General features: G+C 50.3%; 1 protein-coding gene across 1 annotated transcript in view; it reads right to left on the reverse strand.

Moving 5' to 3' along the window:
• hnrnpua (heterogeneous nuclear ribonucleoprotein Ua) overlaps nt 1–16,216 on the reverse strand; it is a gene marked incomplete at both ends in the record, with an annotated part of 28,081 nt that extends 11,865 nt beyond the window's left edge. The window contains 8 exons of the mRNA XM_080527558.1: nt 57–176; nt 2,282–2,545; nt 3,286–3,398; nt 4,522–4,621; nt 5,306–5,445; nt 5,992–6,065; nt 11,998–12,092; nt 15,695–16,216. Of these exons, the coding sequence (XP_080383684.1) occupies nt 57–176; nt 2,282–2,545; nt 3,286–3,398; nt 4,522–4,621; nt 5,306–5,445; nt 5,992–6,065; nt 11,998–12,092; nt 15,695–16,216 (1,428 nt within the window). The remainder of the gene's footprint in view (nt 1–56; nt 177–2,281; nt 2,546–3,285; nt 3,399–4,521; nt 4,622–5,305; nt 5,446–5,991; nt 6,066–11,997; nt 12,093–15,694) is intronic.
• Nucleotides 16,217–16,761: the final 545 nt, after the last annotated feature.

The following is a 16,761-nucleotide window of genomic DNA, read 5'->3' on the forward strand; positions in this document are numbered from 1 at the left end:
CTCCCCCCTCTCTCTCTCTCCCCCCTCTCTCTGGTAACCCCCCCCCCCCATCTCACCATCATCTTCTCCAGGATGGAGTTGGTCCCCAGGACGTTGTATTTCCCAGGATGCTCCTGGGTGTGCTTGGTGACCCAGGCCGTCTTCCCCGCGCCAGGGAGCCCCACCATGACGATCACCTAGGAGACCAGGAGACCGTTACCATGACGATTACCTAGGAGACCACGCCCAGCGTTATCATGACGACCAGCGTTACCACAGAACACTGGACTGTAGCTCCATCCCTCAGTCGGTCACACACACACACACACACACACACATCCCTCAGTCACACACACACACACACACACACACACACACACACACATCCCTCAGTCAGTCACACACACACACACACACACCCCTCAGTCAGTCAGTTACACACACACACACACACATCCCTCAGTCAGTCACACACACACACACACACACCCCTCAGTCAGTCAGTTACACACACACACACACACATCCCTCAGTCAGTCACACACACACACACACACACACACACACACACACACACACACACACACACACACACACACACACACACACATTTGGGCCCCCTCCTATTCATAATTGACCTCCTACCCCGTGGCAATAATATCTTCAGGACATTTGGACTTCAGTTTCATTGCTAGGCAGATGACACCCAGCTCTCCCTATCCACTAAGCCAAACTCCACCCTCCCACCCACCGCCCTCTCCGACTGTTTGCTGGTAATTAAATCCTGGTTCTCAATCAACTTCCTAAAACTAAACAGTGATAAAACAGAGGTTCTCCTCGTTGGCACTAAATCCACCTTGGCTAAACCTCACAGCTCCTCCCTTACCATTGACGACTCCACAGTCTTCCCCTCAGGTTAAGAGTCTGGGTGTCATCCTGGACAGCACATTATCCTTCCAATCCCACATCAACAATGTCACTCGGTCTGCATATTTCCACCTACGCAACATTAATCGTCTCCGTCCGTCACTTACACCCTCCAGCACCGCCATTCTTGTCCATGCCCTGGTCACTTCCTGTAGAGACTACTGCCCTGGTCACTTCCTGTATAGACTACTGCCCTGGTCACTTCCTGTATAGACTACTGCCCTGGTCACTTCCTGTATAGACTACTGCCCTGGTCACTTCCTGTATAGACTATTGTAATGCCATCCTCTTTGGTCTCCCACACAAATGTCTCCATAAACTCCAACTGGTCCAGAACTCCCTCCATTCACCATATCACTCCAGTCCTCCAACAACTTCATTGGCTCCCCATCAAAATCCGTATTCACTTTAAGATTCTCCTTCTCAACCTTTAAGGCTCTCCATAACCTAGCACCCTCATACCTCTCTGAACTCCCTCCCGTAGTCTCAGATCCTCCTCTGCCAACCAACTTGTCATCCCTTCTGCCCGCCTGACTACTATGGGATCTAGAGCCTTCAGAAGTTCTGCTCCCCGCCTCTGGAACTCTCTGTCTCCTAACACTGTGGAACTCTCTGCCACCTAACACTCTGGAACTCTCTGTCTCCTAACATTCTGGAACTCTCTGTCTGTCTCCTAACACTCTGGAAATCTCTGTCTCCTAACACTCTGGAACTCTCTGTCTCCTAACATTCTGGAACTCTCTGTCTCCTAACACTCTGGAACTCTCTGTCTCCTAACATTCTGGAACTCTCTGTCTCCTAACACTCTGGAACTCTCTGTCTCCTAACATTCTGGAACTCTCTGTCTCCTAACATTCTGGAACTCTCTGTCTCCTAACATTCTGGAACTCTCTGTCTCCTAACATTCTGGAACTCTCTGTCTGTCTCCTAACACTCTGGAACTCTCTGTCTCCTAACACTCTGGAACTCTCTGTCTCCTAACATTCTGGAACTCTCTGTCTCCTAACATTCTGGAACTCTCTGTCTCCTAACATTCTGGAACTATCTGTCTGTCTCCTAACATTCTGGAACTCTCTGTCTGTCTCCTAACATTCTGGAACTCTCTGCCACCTAACACTCTGGAACTCTCTGTCTGTCTGTCTCCTAACATTCTGGAACTCTCTGTCTCCTAACACTCTGGAACTCTGTCTCCTAACATTCTGGAACTCTGTCTCCTAACATTCTGGAACTCTCTGTCTGTCTGTCTCCTAACATTCTGGAACTCTCTGCCACCTAACACTCTGGAACTCTCTGTCTGTCTGTCTCCTAACATTCTGGAACTGTCTGTCTGTCGGGCCCCTCCCCCCCACACACCCCTCCCCCCCCTCACACACACCTCACAGTCGTCCTTGGTGTCGGGCCCCTTGGGCCCCCGGACCCTCTGGCTGAGGGGGAGCTGCTGCAGGAAGCTGTACCCCGCGGGGGGGGGGAACAGCGGCGCCACCCGCTGGCCAAAGTTGAACTCCACGGCACAGTTGTGACAGAGGACGTGGGGGAAGAGGGGCCGGCCGCCCAGCGACGCCTGACACACCCGGAACGCCACGCCCAGCGCCACGCCGTTCTTACTGAAGGACAGCTCCACCTCCGACCCCTCGAAGCTCTGGAAGAACACAACAGGATGAGAGAGAGAGAGGGAGAGGGGGAGAGAGAGAGAGAGGGGGCAGAGGGGGGGAGGGGGAGAGAGGGAGAGAGAGAGAGAGAGAGGGGGGGGGGGAGAGAGAGAGGGGCAGAGAGAGAAGGAGAGAGAGAGGGGCAGAGAGAGAAGGAGAGAGAGAGAGAGAAGGACAGCTCCACCTCCGACCCCTCAAAGCTCTGGAACAACACAACAGGATGAGAGAGAGAGGGAGAGAGAGGGAGAGAGGGGGAGAGAGAGAGAAGGACAGCTCCACCTCCGACCCCTCGAAGCTCTGGAAGAACAGAACAGGATGAGAGAGAGAGAGAGAGAGAAAGAGAGAGAGAGGGAGAGGGGGGGAGAGAGAAGGAGGGAGAGAGAGGGCAGAGAGAAGGAGAGAGAGAGAGGCAGAGAGAGAGAAGGAGAGAGAGAGAGGGGCAGAGAGAGAAGGAGAGAGAGAGAGGGAGGGGCAGAGAGAAGGAGAGAGAGAGAGGGGGAGAGAGAGGGCAGAGAGAGAAGGGGCGAGAGAGAAGGAGAGAGAGACAGGGAGAGGGGGGAGAGAGAGAAGGAGAGAGGGAGAGAGAGAGAAAGAGAGAGGGAGAAGGAGAGAGAGAGAGAGAGAGAGAAGGAGAGAGAGAGAGAAGGAGAGAGAGAGAGAGAGAGGAGAGAGAGGAGAGAGAGGAGAGAGAGGAGAGAGAGAGAGAAGGAGAGAAGGAGAGGTATCTTACGATCATGCATCCCACCACGTCATTCTCGTCGTAGGTCTCTCCGTACTCCTGGGTCTCCCCGCCGCTGCTCTTCCTGCCGCGGGCCGAGAAGGCGTACGAATGCTCCTCCTCCCCTGGGGAACCAGCCAATCACACATCAGGACAACCCTCTCAGCCAATCACACGTCAGGACAACCCTCTCAGCCAATCACACGTCAGGACAACCCTCTCAGCCAATCACACGTCAGGAGAAGAACCCTCCCAGCCAATCACACGTCAGCATGGACTCTCAAAACACACACAACAGCTTTTCCTCGTTAGGAAAAAAGAAGTATACACACACACTCTCACACACACACACCCTCACCCTCACACACACACAAACCCACTCACTCACACACCCACACACACACACACACACACCCTCACACACACACACACACACACACTCACACACACACACACACACACACACACCCTCACACACACACACACCCTCACACACACACACACACACACACACCCTTACACACACACACCCACACCCTCACACACACACACCCACACCCTCACCCTCACACACCCACACCCTCACAAACCCTCACCCTCACACACACACACACCCTTACACACACACACCCTCACACCCTCACACCCACACACCCACACACCCACACACACACACACCCCCCTCCCCCCCACCCTCACGCACATGCTCCTGGAACAAACTCCCTAAAGAAATCAAACAGGCCCAAACCCTTCAAAAATGTAAATCTAAGCTAAAAACCTTCATGTTTTGCAACAGTTATGATTAAACACAAACACTTCTATCAATGTATTTTATCCATTAACTATTGTCTTATTAAATGTATTAATAACCCTAACCCTAATCTATTTACTTCTTATATTTGCTTTTATTCATTGTCATTTTTATTTTCTTACTATGCTGCTCTTGCTGTATTTTAATAATGTATGTAAAGCACATTACCCTGTTGTATGAAATGTGCTGTACAAATAAACTTGCCTTGCCTTAAACTTGCCTTGCACACACCCTCACACACACACACCCTCACACACACACACACACACACACACACACACACAAACCCTCACACACACACACCCTCACACACAAACCCCCCCTCACCCTCACACACACCCAGCAGCAGCGTTCCTCCTCCCAGCGACCAGCCCCCCCCCTCACCCAGCAGCAGGGTCCCCCCCCCCTCACCCAGCAGCAGGGTCCCCCCCCCTCACCCAGCAGCAGCGTTCCTCCTCCCAGCGACCAGCCCACCAGCACCTCGTGGATGTCCAGCCCCTTACTGGAGATGTGCTTGACTGGGATCCTCTCTGTGATCTGAGGGGAGACAGAGGGTGAGGCGGGGGGTGTATGGGGGGGGGGGGGGGGTGGGGTGTGTGTGTGAGGGGGTGTGTGTGTGTCTGTCTCTGTGTGTGTGAGGGTGTCTGTCTGTGTGTGTATGTCTGTCTGTGTGTGTGTGTGTGGGGGGTGTGTGTCAGTCTGTGTCTGTGTGTGTGAGGGTGTCTGTGTGTCGGTCTCTGTGTCTGTCTGTGTGTGTGTGTGTGTGTGTGAGGGTGTCTGTCTCTGTATGTGTGTGTGTCTGTCTCTGTGTGTGTGTGTGTCTGTCTCTGTATGTGTGTGTGTGTGTGTCTGTCTCTGTATTTGTGTGTGTGTGTGTGTGTGTGTGTGTGTGTGTGTCTGTCTCTGTGTGTGTGTGTGTGTGTGTGTGTGTGTGTGTGTCTGTCTCTGTGTGTGTGTGTCTGTCTCTGTGTGTGTGTGTCTGTCTCTGTATGTGTGTGTGCGTGTGTGTCTGTCTCTGTGTGTGTGTGTGTGTGTGTGTCTGTCTCTGTATGTGTGTGTGTGTCTGTCTGTCTCTGTATGTGTGTGTGTCTGTCTCTGTATGTGTGTGTGTGTGTGTCTGTCTCTGTATGTGTCTGTCTCTGTAAGTGTGTGTGTGTGTGTGTGTGTGTGTGTGTGTGTGTGTGTGTGTCTGTCTCTGTGTGTGTGTGTGTGTCTCCTCACCTTCATCTCGTAGCAGGCCTGCCCCCCCCCCACCCCGTACGAGGCCCTCCCCCCCGCCCACAGGTAGGCGAAGCTCTCCATGGTCAGAGACGACGCGCTGTAGCGGTCCCGGGACACCTTGAAGTGCAGGTCGCTGTTGTCTACACACACACACACACACACACACACACACACACACACACACACACAGACACACACAGACACACACAGACACACACAGACACACAATAAGTCAATCACGTCTGTTATTCAAGCTTAAGCTCAACCGACCAGGTTTCAGTCTAGTCTAGACCAGGCTTAACACTAGAAGAGCCGTGAGGAGACCCCTGTGAGTAAAAAAAAATTCTATCTTTGCACTCAATCAAATTTCAGGACCCTCCTTTCATGACTTGTCCTAGATATGTGCGTTCTACCACCCAGTTTCCTTACATTTTCACTTTCATCACTTCAGGATAAGATAGTATGAAGCTGTTTTGCAGTTTTTCTGTGTAGGAGGCAGGCTAAAAAAAGAAGCACCCTCTAGTGATCTGTGTGTAAATAGCAGATTTACATTTTAAAAAGTGGGTCTATTTGACCCCCAAGGCGGCTCTACTAGTAGGTAGACAGACCGTGGTGGGGGGGGGGTGGGGGGTGGCGGGTACTCACAGGTGTCCAGACAGACCGTGGTGGGGGGGGGGGGTACTCACAGGTGTCCAGACAGACCGTGGTGTCGTCGAACTCCTCATCTTCCTCCTCCAGGGGCGGCTGGGGGGACTTGGCCCTGTAAGAGAGCAGGGGGGGTAAACAGACTGACTTATATAGACTGACTTATATAGACTGACTTATATAGATGACTTATATAGATGACTTATATAGACTGACTTACATAGACTGATATAGCGCCTTTATCCAAAGCTCTTTACAACGGCCTCTCATTCACACACCAATGGCGGCGAGCTGCCATGCAAGGCGCCGGCCCGCTCACTGGGAGCAATTTGGGGTTTAGCGTCTTGACCAAGGACACCTCGACATGTGGCCAGTCGGGGCTCGAACCACCGAGCTTTTCCTAGATATGTGTGTTCTACCACCCCAGTATCCTTACATTTTCAACTGCTGATGGCCCAAAAAGGTGACACTTTTTTTGTTTTGCCTGAAAACAAAGAACATTTATGAAAATGTTGACCTATTTTGAGGTAAAAACGGCTCAAACGGCTAAAAGGTGACAAGTTTGCACCCCTGATAAGCTAATAATAATACGTTATTTTGCAGTTTTTCTGTGTAGGAGGCAGGCTAATTTAATTTACAAGCTGCCAACTAGTGGTCGTTGTGTGTAAGTAGCAGCTTGAGCACTGCACACGAACGTATCAGATGTCTGGTGCGGTGGTGTGTGTTACTGGCCAGGGGGACAGTTGACATTGTTAATGTCTGTAAGGGAACAGCACGGTCAATATCAGAGGCAGACACACAGACACAGGCCAACACGGGAGGGCGTCTCTGCCAGGGTAGTGGGAGAGAGAGAGAGAGAGAGAGAGAGAGAGAGAGAGAGAGAGAGAGAGAGAGAGAGAGAGAGAGAGAGAGAGGAGAGAGAAGAGAGAGGAGAAAGAGAAGAGAGAGAGGAGAGAGAGAGAGGAGAGAGAGAGAGGAGAAAGAGGGAGGAGAGGAGAGAGGAGAGAGAGAAAGAAGAGAGAGGAGAGAGAGAGAGAGGAGAGGAGAGAGAGGAGAAAGAGGAGAAAGAGAGAGAGAGAGGAGAGAGAGAGAGAATGAGGAGAAAGAGGGAGGAGAGGAGAGGAGAGAGGAGAGAGAGAGACAGGAGAGAGAGAGAGAGAGAGAGAGAGAGAAAGAGAGAGAGAGGAGAGAGAGAGGAGAGAGAGAGGAGAGAGAGAGGAGAATGAGAAAGAAGAGGGAGAGAGAGAGAGAGGGGGGAGAGGGGAGAAAGAGAGAGAGGAGAGGAGAAAGGGGAGAGAGAGAAGAAAGAGAAGGAGAGAGAGAAGAAAGAGAAAGAGAAAGAGAAGAAAGAGAAAGAGGAGAGAAAGCATAGAAAACTGATCTAGCGTGATTCAGATTCAGATTCAGATAACGTTTATTGCCATTATGCATACACATATAGGAATTTGCTTCGGCATTACAGTAAGTGCGTTTATACTTTTTTCACGTGTATACAAAAACAAATGCAAAAAACAGGACAACACAGGACAGACAACAGTGCATTGGATAGTGCAACATATATAAAGTGCAGTGCAGAGTTTTTACAGTGAGTCCAGTGCATATTCAGTCCTGGGCAGCATTGGGGGCGGGGGGGAGGGGGAAGCCAGAGTCATTTATCAGCCTGGCGGCTGAGGGGTAAAAACTGAGCCTGTGGCGGGCCTTCAGTGCCTTAGGCAGCCGCAACCTTCTTCCAGAGGGAAGCAGGGTGAGGAGGCCGTGGCCGGGGTGGAAGGGGTCGGCCATGATCTTTCTTGCCCTCCTCAGAGCCCTGGTGTCATGCAAGGAGTTGAGGGAGGGCAAGGGACAGCCGATCACCCTCTCTGCTGAACGTAACACCCGCTGCAACTTGGCCTTGTCCTTGGTCGTTGCAGTAGGGAACCAGGTGATGATGGAGTGGGTGAGGATGGACTCTATGATGGCCGTGTAAAACTGGACCATCATGGACCTCGGCAGCCTGAATTTCCTCAGCTGCCGGAGGAAGAAAATCCTCTTCTGGGCCTTCTTCGTGAGGGCCTCAGTGTTCCGCTCCCACTTGAGGTCCCGGGAGATGGTCATGCCTAGAAAGCGGCATGACTCCACGGAGGCCACCGGGGTACCTCCCAGCGTGATGGGAGGGGGCAGGGCTGCTTTCCTACGGAAGTCCACCACCATCTCCACTGTTTTCAGAGCATTGAGCTCCAGATTGTTTAAACTGCACCAGCTCTGCAGCCCCTCGATCTCACCCCTGTAGGCAGATTCGTCCCCCCCGGAGATGAGGCCCACCAGGGTGGTGTCGTCTGCAAACTTCAGGAGCTTGACCGAGGGGTGGCGGGAGACACAGCTGTTGGTGTATAGGGAGAATAGTGCTGGAGACAGGACGCAGCCCTGCGGGGAGCCCGTGCTGGTGGACCTGGAGCTGGAAATGCTCTTCCCCAGCTTCACCCGCTGAGACCTGTCAGTCAGGAAGTCCGTGATCCACCTGCAGGTGGAGTCCGGCACCTGCAGCAGGGATAGCTGGTGCTCCAGGATGTGTGGGAGGATCGTGTTGAAGGCCGAGCTGAAGTCCACGAACAGGATCCTGGCGTAGTTGCCTGCAGTGTCTAGGTGTTCTAGTACGTAGTGCAGAGCCATGTTGTGATACCACTAACTGGACGCTTAATTGGAGGGAACTTATTTGAAGACAACCCCCCACCCCCACCCACCCCCTTGTTGTCCGCAGAAACAGCTGCTGCCCCCCCACCCCCCACCCTCCTCCTCCTTTGTCACACAGCGCGTGGGTCACCCTGGGAACAGCCCCAGACCCTCCTATTCACCACAGACTGTCCCCAGACCATCCTATTCACTACAGACTGTCCCCAGACTTCACTACAGACTGTCCCCAGACTTCACTACAGACTGTCCCCAGACCATCCTATTCACTACAGACTGTCCCCAGACCATCCTATTCACTACAGACTGTCCCCAGACCATCCTATTCACTACAGACTGTCCCCAGACCATCCTATTCACTACAGACTGTCCCCAGACCCTCCTATTCACTACAGACTGTCCCCAGACCATCCTATTCACTACAGACTGTCCCCAGACCATCCTATTCACTACAGACTGTCCCCAGACCATCCTATTCACTACAGACTGTCCCCAGACCCTCCTATTCACTAGACTGTCCCCAGACCATCCTATTCACTACAGACTGTCCCCAGACCCTCCTATTCACTACAGACTGTCCCCAGACCATCCTATTCACTACAGACTGTCCCCAGACCATCCTATTCACTACAGACTGTCCCCAGACCATCCTATTCACTACAGACTGTCCCCAGACCATCCTATTCACTACAGACTGTCCCCAGACCATCCTATTCACTACAGACTGTCCCCAGACCCTCCTATTCACTAGACTGTCCCCAGACCATCCTATTCACTACAGACTGTCCCCAGACCATCCTATTCACTACAGACTGTCCCCAGACCATCCTATTCACTACAGACTGTCCCCAGACCCTACTATTCACTACAGACTGTCCCCAGACCATCCTATTCACTACAGACTGTCCCCAGACCATCCTATTCACTACAGACTGTCCCCAGACCATCCTATTCACTACAGACTGTCCCCAGACCCTCCTATTCACTACAGACTGTCCCCAGACCATCCTATTCACTACAGACTGTCCCCAGACCATCCTATTCACTACAGACTGTCCCCAGACCATCCTATTCACTACAGACTGTCCCCAGACCATCCTATTCACTACAGACTGTCCCCAGACCCTCCTGTTCACTACAGACTGTCCCCAGACCATCCTATTCACTACAGACTGTCCCCAGACCATCCTATTCACTACAGACTGTCCCCAGACCATCCTATTCACTACAGACTGTCCCCAGACCATCCTATTCACTACAGACTGTCCCCAGACCCTCCTATTCACTACAGACTGTCCCCAGACCATCCTATTCACTACAGACTGTCCCCAGACCCTCCTATTCACTACAGACTGTCCCCAGACCATCCTATTCACTACAGACTGTCCCCAGACCATCCTATTCACTACAGACTGTCCCCAGACCCTCCTATTCACTACAGACTGTCCCCAGACCATCCTATTCACTACAGACTGTCCCCAGACCCTCCTATTCACTACAGACTGTCCCCAGACCATCCTATTCACTACAGACTGTCCCCAGACCATCCTATTCACTACAGACTGTCCCCAGACTTCACTACAGACTGTCCCCAGACTTCACTACAGACTGTCCCCAGACCATCCTATTCACTACAGACTATCCCCAGACCATCCTATTCACTACAGACTGTCCCCAGACCATCCTATTCACTACAGACTGTCCCCAGACCATCCTATTCACTAGACTGTCCCCAGACCATCCTATTCACTACAGACTGTCCCCAGACCATCCTATTCACTACAGACTGTCCCCAGACCATCCTATTCACTACAGACTGTCCCCAGACCATCCTATTCACTACAGACTGTCCCCAGACCCTCCTATTCACTACAGACTGTCCCCAGACCATCCTATTCACTACAGACTGTCCCCAGACCATCCTATTCACTACAGACTGTCCCCAGACCCTCCTATTCACTACAGACTGTCCCCAGACCATCCTATTCACTAGACTGTCCCCAGACCATCCTATTCACTACAGACTGTCCCCAGACCCTCCTATTCACTACAGACTGTCCCCAGACCCTCCTATTCACTACAGACTGTCCCCAGACCATCCTATTCACTACAGACTGTCCCCAGACCATCCTATTCACTACAGACTGTCCCCAGACCATCCTATTCACTACAGACTGTCCCCAGACCCTCCTATTCACTACAGACTGTCCCCAGACCATCCTATTCACTACAGACTGTCCCCAGACCATCCTATTCACTACAGACTGTCCCCAGACCATCCTATTCACTACAGACTGTCCCCAGACCCTCCTATTCACTAGACTGTCCCCAGACCATCCTATTCACTACAGACTGTCCCCAGACCATCCTACTCACTACAGACTGTCCCCAGACCATCCTATTCACTACAGACTGTCCCCAGACCATCCTATTCACTACAGACTGTCCCCAGACCCTCCTATTCACTACAGACTGTCCCCAGACCATCCTATTCACTACAGACTGTCCCCAGACCCTCCTATTCACTACAGACTGTCCCCAGACCATCCTATTCACTACAGACTGTCCCCAGACCATCCTATTCACTACAGACTGTCCCCAGACCATCCTATTCACTACAGACTGTCCCCAGACCCTCCTATTCACTACAGACTGTCCCCAGACCATCCTATTCACTACAGACTGTCCCCAGACCCTCCTATTCACTACAGACTGTCCCCAGACCATCCTATTCACTACAGACTGTCCCCAGACCATCCTATTCACTACAGACTGTCCCCAGACCATCCTATTCACTACAGACTGGCTCTGTGAGGTCTGGTCTGTGAGGTCTGGTCTGGCTTTTAAGACGGCAAAACAGTTTAAAAGGTAGAGGAACCGCGGTGGCGTGCTAACAGGAGCTTACCCCCCCCCCCCTCAGCACACCATCCTTACCGGCTATATTTGCCCCCCCCCCCCATCCTTACCGGCTGTATTTGCCCACCCCCCATCCTTACCGGCTGTATTTGCCCCCCCATCCTTACCGGCTGTATTTGCCCACCCCCCATCCTTACCGGCTGTATTTGCCCCCCCATCCTTACCGGCTGTATTTGCCCACCCCCCATCCTTACCGGCTGTATTTGCCCCCCCATCCTTACCGGCTGTATTTGCCCCCCCCCCCATCCTTATCGGCTGTATTTCCCCCCCCCCCCCCATCCTTACCGGTTGTATTTGCCCCCCCCCCCATCCTTACCGGTTGTATTTGCCCCCCCCCCCATCCTTACCGGCTGTATTTGCCCCCCCCTGCATCCTTACCGGCTGTATTTGCCCCCCCCCTCCTTACCAGCAGTTTTTGCCCCCCCCCCCATCCTTACTGGCTGTATTTGCCCCCCCATCCTTACCGGCTGTATTTGCTTTCTTCAATGAACTCAAAGTAGCCCCTCCCCCTCCCGTGCTCCTCGCGGCGCCTCTTCACGCCTTTCTTCTGCTCGGCACTCTGGTCTTCCTCCGCCCCTTTGGAAATGAAACAACAACAACAACAAACGTTGGCGTTGAGGTGCGTCTCCCCCCCCCCCCCCCCACGCCCCATCAGTAAGCAGCCAGGAACAGTAAGCGGCAAGGAGCGCTACTTGGCTGACGTACCACAGCCAGACACCAGAGACACGGGTGGCTACACAGCTTTGCCAAAAAGTGAGAACTGCCCTAATCTGTTAGATTGAGCAGTAAGTAACACACACCGTCAAGGTCGAGCTGCCTAGAATTATGCCTTCTTAAAAAAGAAGAAAGGCAATGCAATTCTGCATTGTATTTGGCATGCTTTTAAGTCAATCCACAAAAAGAAAACCCAGGTATTCAACAATAATCAATTTGGGCAGATAACGGTTTGCTAGTAGTGACAGTTGGGTTCACCCGTTTCCTTTAACACTAGAACAGCCGTGCCTTTTTTACCTTCTAAAAGAGCCAAATGACCCCCTCTTTACAATGCTCAAGCTGCTACTTACACACAACGACTAGTTGGCCTAGTTGGCCGCTTGTAAATTAGCCTGCTTCCTAGACAGAAAAACTGCAAAATAGCTTCATGCTAGCTTATCCTGATGTGATTTTGAAAATGTAAGGATACTGGGTGGTAGAACGCAGGAAAAGGTCATGAAAGGAGGGTCCTGAAATTTGATCGAGTGCAAAGATATACAATTTTTCTTTACTCACAGCCTGTGTGGCTATCTACTAGTGTCAAAGTTCCGAGAATAACACAGCACCCAGCAGTCACAATGTACCCACGGCCTGGCTGGCTGGCCCCTTGACTTAGTCCATTCATTCACAACTGGGCAACAATAATACACATTGAGAACTAGCATAGCAGACCAGACAATTTCCTCTCTCATAGGGCTTTCACACCGGCAAAGAACCGTGCCTGTTCGCGTTCGGGAACCTCCGAACGTTGGTGTTGTCTGGCGAACGAGCCCACGTTCATACCAGTGTAACCAGAACCATCAGCGTTCATACCAGTGTAACCATAACCATCAGCGTTCATACCAGTGTAACCAGAACCATCAGGGTTCATACCAGTGTAACCAGAACCATCAGGGTTCATACCAGTGTAACCAGAACCATCCGCGTCATCAACGCTGGGTGATGAAGGGGCGGGATAAACAAACATGTCACAACTAGATAACTGCTACTTCACTGGAAAAGAGGATAATATCTTCCACTACAGTATCTGAAATAAACACTATTTTCTATTAAACAAAATAAAAGCCACTTTCTACACGCGTTCTCTTACTAACCAGCTGCTCCATTACTGGAATAGAAATGGCTTACGAAATTCGCGTTCGCGCATGTCCGTGCGTGTGCATGTGTTTGCTGAGCATGTGAGGAAGATGGAGAGAATAATGAAACTTTCGATATTTTTTTTTATCACTAATGATTAGATTTAGATTAGATTACATTTTGTCTCCTTCCTGGAAAAGAGGATAATATCTTCCACTACAGTATCTGAAATAAACACTATTTTCTATTAAACAAAATAAAAGCCACTTTCTACACGCGTTCTCTTACTAACCAGCTGCTCCATTACTGGAATAGAAATGGCTTACGAAATTCGCGTTCGCGCATGTCCGTGCGTGTGCATGTGTTTGCTGAGCATGTGAGGAAGATGGAGAGAATAATGAAACTTTCGATATTTTTTTTTATCACTAATGATTAGATTTAGATTAGATTACATTTTGTCTCCTTCCTTTTTGCTGGTCTCTGCAGCCTAGAATATGACACACGCACTGATGATGTCATAGACACACGCACTGATGATGTCATAGACACACCCACTGATGATGTCAGACACACCCACTGACAACGTGACTGTTCTACGTTTTGGTTCCCGCTGCAAACCAACTTTTCCGGTCTGAACGCGCCGGCCGGTTCCAGACTTGGTTCGCATTCGAACCGGCACGGTTCTTTGCCGGTGTGAAAGCCCTAACAAATAGCATTCAATGAAAGTGATAAGTACTTTAGTAGCTGTTTTGACTGAAGCTGACAACTGAACTGAAACAATAGTCGGAATGCAACATCTCTCTCTCGCCACTAGGAGGCACCATTTCATACACCTCACTGCAGCTAATAATAATAATAACCTTTATTTGTATAGCACTTTTCCTGCAAACGTTGCAGCTCAAAGTGCTTTAACATATCCACACAGCATAAACATAATAATAGAACAATAGTAATCAACAAAAGACAAAACACACAATAGCAAAAATATTAACTACATAATAAAACAAGAATAAACCATACAATCCAAGGGGCATAGAGCAAACAAACAAAATCTATAGGCCTAATATTACTAACCAACCAAACAACCATCTCATATCTGCACCACCTAAACAACCATCAGATCTGCTCCACCTAAACAACCATCTCATATCTGCTCCACCTAAACAACCATCTCATATCTGCTCCACCTAAACAACCATCTCATATCTGCTCCACCTAAACAACCATCTGATATCTGCTCCACCTAAACAACCATCTCATATCTGCACCATGCATATATTGCATATTTGTCTGGCGCTTGAAAGGAGTGCAATCCCCATGCACGCACACACACGCACACTAGGGCTGCAACGATTAGTCGACTAGTCACGACTAATCGACTACGGAAATTCGTCGACGTGAAATGTTGTTGTCGACTAATCGCATAAAAAAAATGCTGCAAAAACGTTTTTTTTTTTTTTTTTTTTTTTTTCGGGAGCCATGCAAGAATCAGCTGGGTAAGTTTTAGCTAACGTTGTTAGCCAACTGGCTTACGTTATATTGTTAGGGTCGTAATGTTTATGTTAGCTTTACTGTTACATGTTGGAAAACAATGTCTCATGGACAGGGCTGTACATGCTATGAGCGTTTGTGCTATTAATTTATTTGCCCTGTGGCACGCATGTGACAGACAGAGGCGCTTGTATGTAACGTTACGTAGCAGGGGTTTTCCATGTTGAAGCCAGGAGAACGCGAGATGAAATGAAGTGAGGGGTGGTCGCTATTAAAATACCAGGTAGTCATGGTGGATGATCATGAATGATGCTTGATAAGTGAATGCTATTTCAATTATGTTGAGTCCACCAGCGAGCTGTCTGTAAGATAAACAGCGCCAAGCGTAGCCTACTAACGTGAGCTGTCTGTAGTCTAGCCAGCAATGCTAGCTAGCCAGTCAACTAGCTCTGTGAGCAGCTGTAGCTTGGCGTAACGTTAGGTTAGATAGCTAGTTAAGCCGGATTTATGCTTCTGCGTCGCCATTTACGCGCAGCGAAAAGCCACACGACTAATCGCGACTAACCGAAAAATAATCGACAGATTAGTCGACTACCAAAATAATCGTTAGTTGCAGCCCTAACGCACACACAAACACACACACAAACACACACACACACACACACACACACACACACACACACCCGTCAATCATGCAATCATGGGAGAGGAAACTCGACAGATTAATCCATAAGCATAAACATGAATTAATCAAATTCTCGAAGAAGAAGAAGAAGAAGAAGAAGAAGAAGAAGAACTCGCAGCCTATCCAGATCCACCTGACACAGCAGGGTCATCCACACGTGACCTATCTTTACCATCTCCGGGGAGCGGGGATCCAAGTGCGGCATCATCGTCGTCAAATTTCTCCATCTCCTCCTCCTCCTCCTCCTCCTCCTCGTCCTCATCCTTCAGCAGAGCCTCCTCGTCCTCGTCCGACTTATCCATCTCTACTCCCGCATCCTCCTCTTCCTCCTCCTCTTCCTCCCCCATAGCCTCGTCGATATTGGCGCATTCACCCGCCGGAGCCCTCAGGTCCCCAGCTCCATCCTCCTCCTCCTCCTCCTCCTCTCCCTCGGCCTCCATGCTCTCCCCGACCAGGTCTTCCTCCTCCTCCTCCTCCTCCTCCTCCTCCTCCTCCTCCCCCTCCTCGGGATCAGGGGCAGCATCCCCGGGCTGAGGCTCTCCCCCCCCGGCCTCCAGCGCGGCCTCTAGCCGCTCCATCAGCTCGGCCTTCAGCCCCAGAGCAGACAGCCGCCGCCTCTTCAGCTCGTCCTTCAGCTCGTTTACCTTCAGCTTCTTCACGTTGATGACAGAGCTCATTGTGTCTGTCTCAGCTAGTATATTCAATAAATATCGACACAATTGTATATATTAATATATATATAAACGGATGATAGTGCTTCTCTATTTTAAAAAACACGAAGACAAAAGCTCCTCCGATGGCCTATGAGTCGCTAGGATTGCCACTGCGCCAAGCCTGCACCCTCACTGCGCATCCCCCGACAGACATCTGCGCCTTCAGCGGCCAGCTGGTGTTATATACCCCTACCGTAATGATGTTAGTAAATATACCCCTACCGTAATGATGTTAGTAAATATACCGCTACCGTAATTATGTTAGTAAATATACCGCTACCGTAATGATGTTAGTAAATATACCCCTACCGTAATGATGTTAGTAAATATACCCCTACCGTAATGATGTTAGTAAATATACCGCTACTGTAATGATGTTAGTAAATATACCGCTACCGTAATGATGTTAGTAAATATACCCCTACCGTAATGATGTTAGTAAATATACCCCTACCGTAATGATGTTAGTAAATATACCGCTACCGTAATGATGTTAGTAAATATACCCT

Source organism: Nansenia antarctica (genome assembly GCF_963989245.1).
Source record: "Nansenia antarctica genome assembly, chromosome: 3".
In the NCBI taxonomy this organism is placed as follows: Eukaryota; Metazoa; Chordata; class Actinopteri; order Argentiniformes; family Microstomatidae; genus Nansenia; species Nansenia antarctica.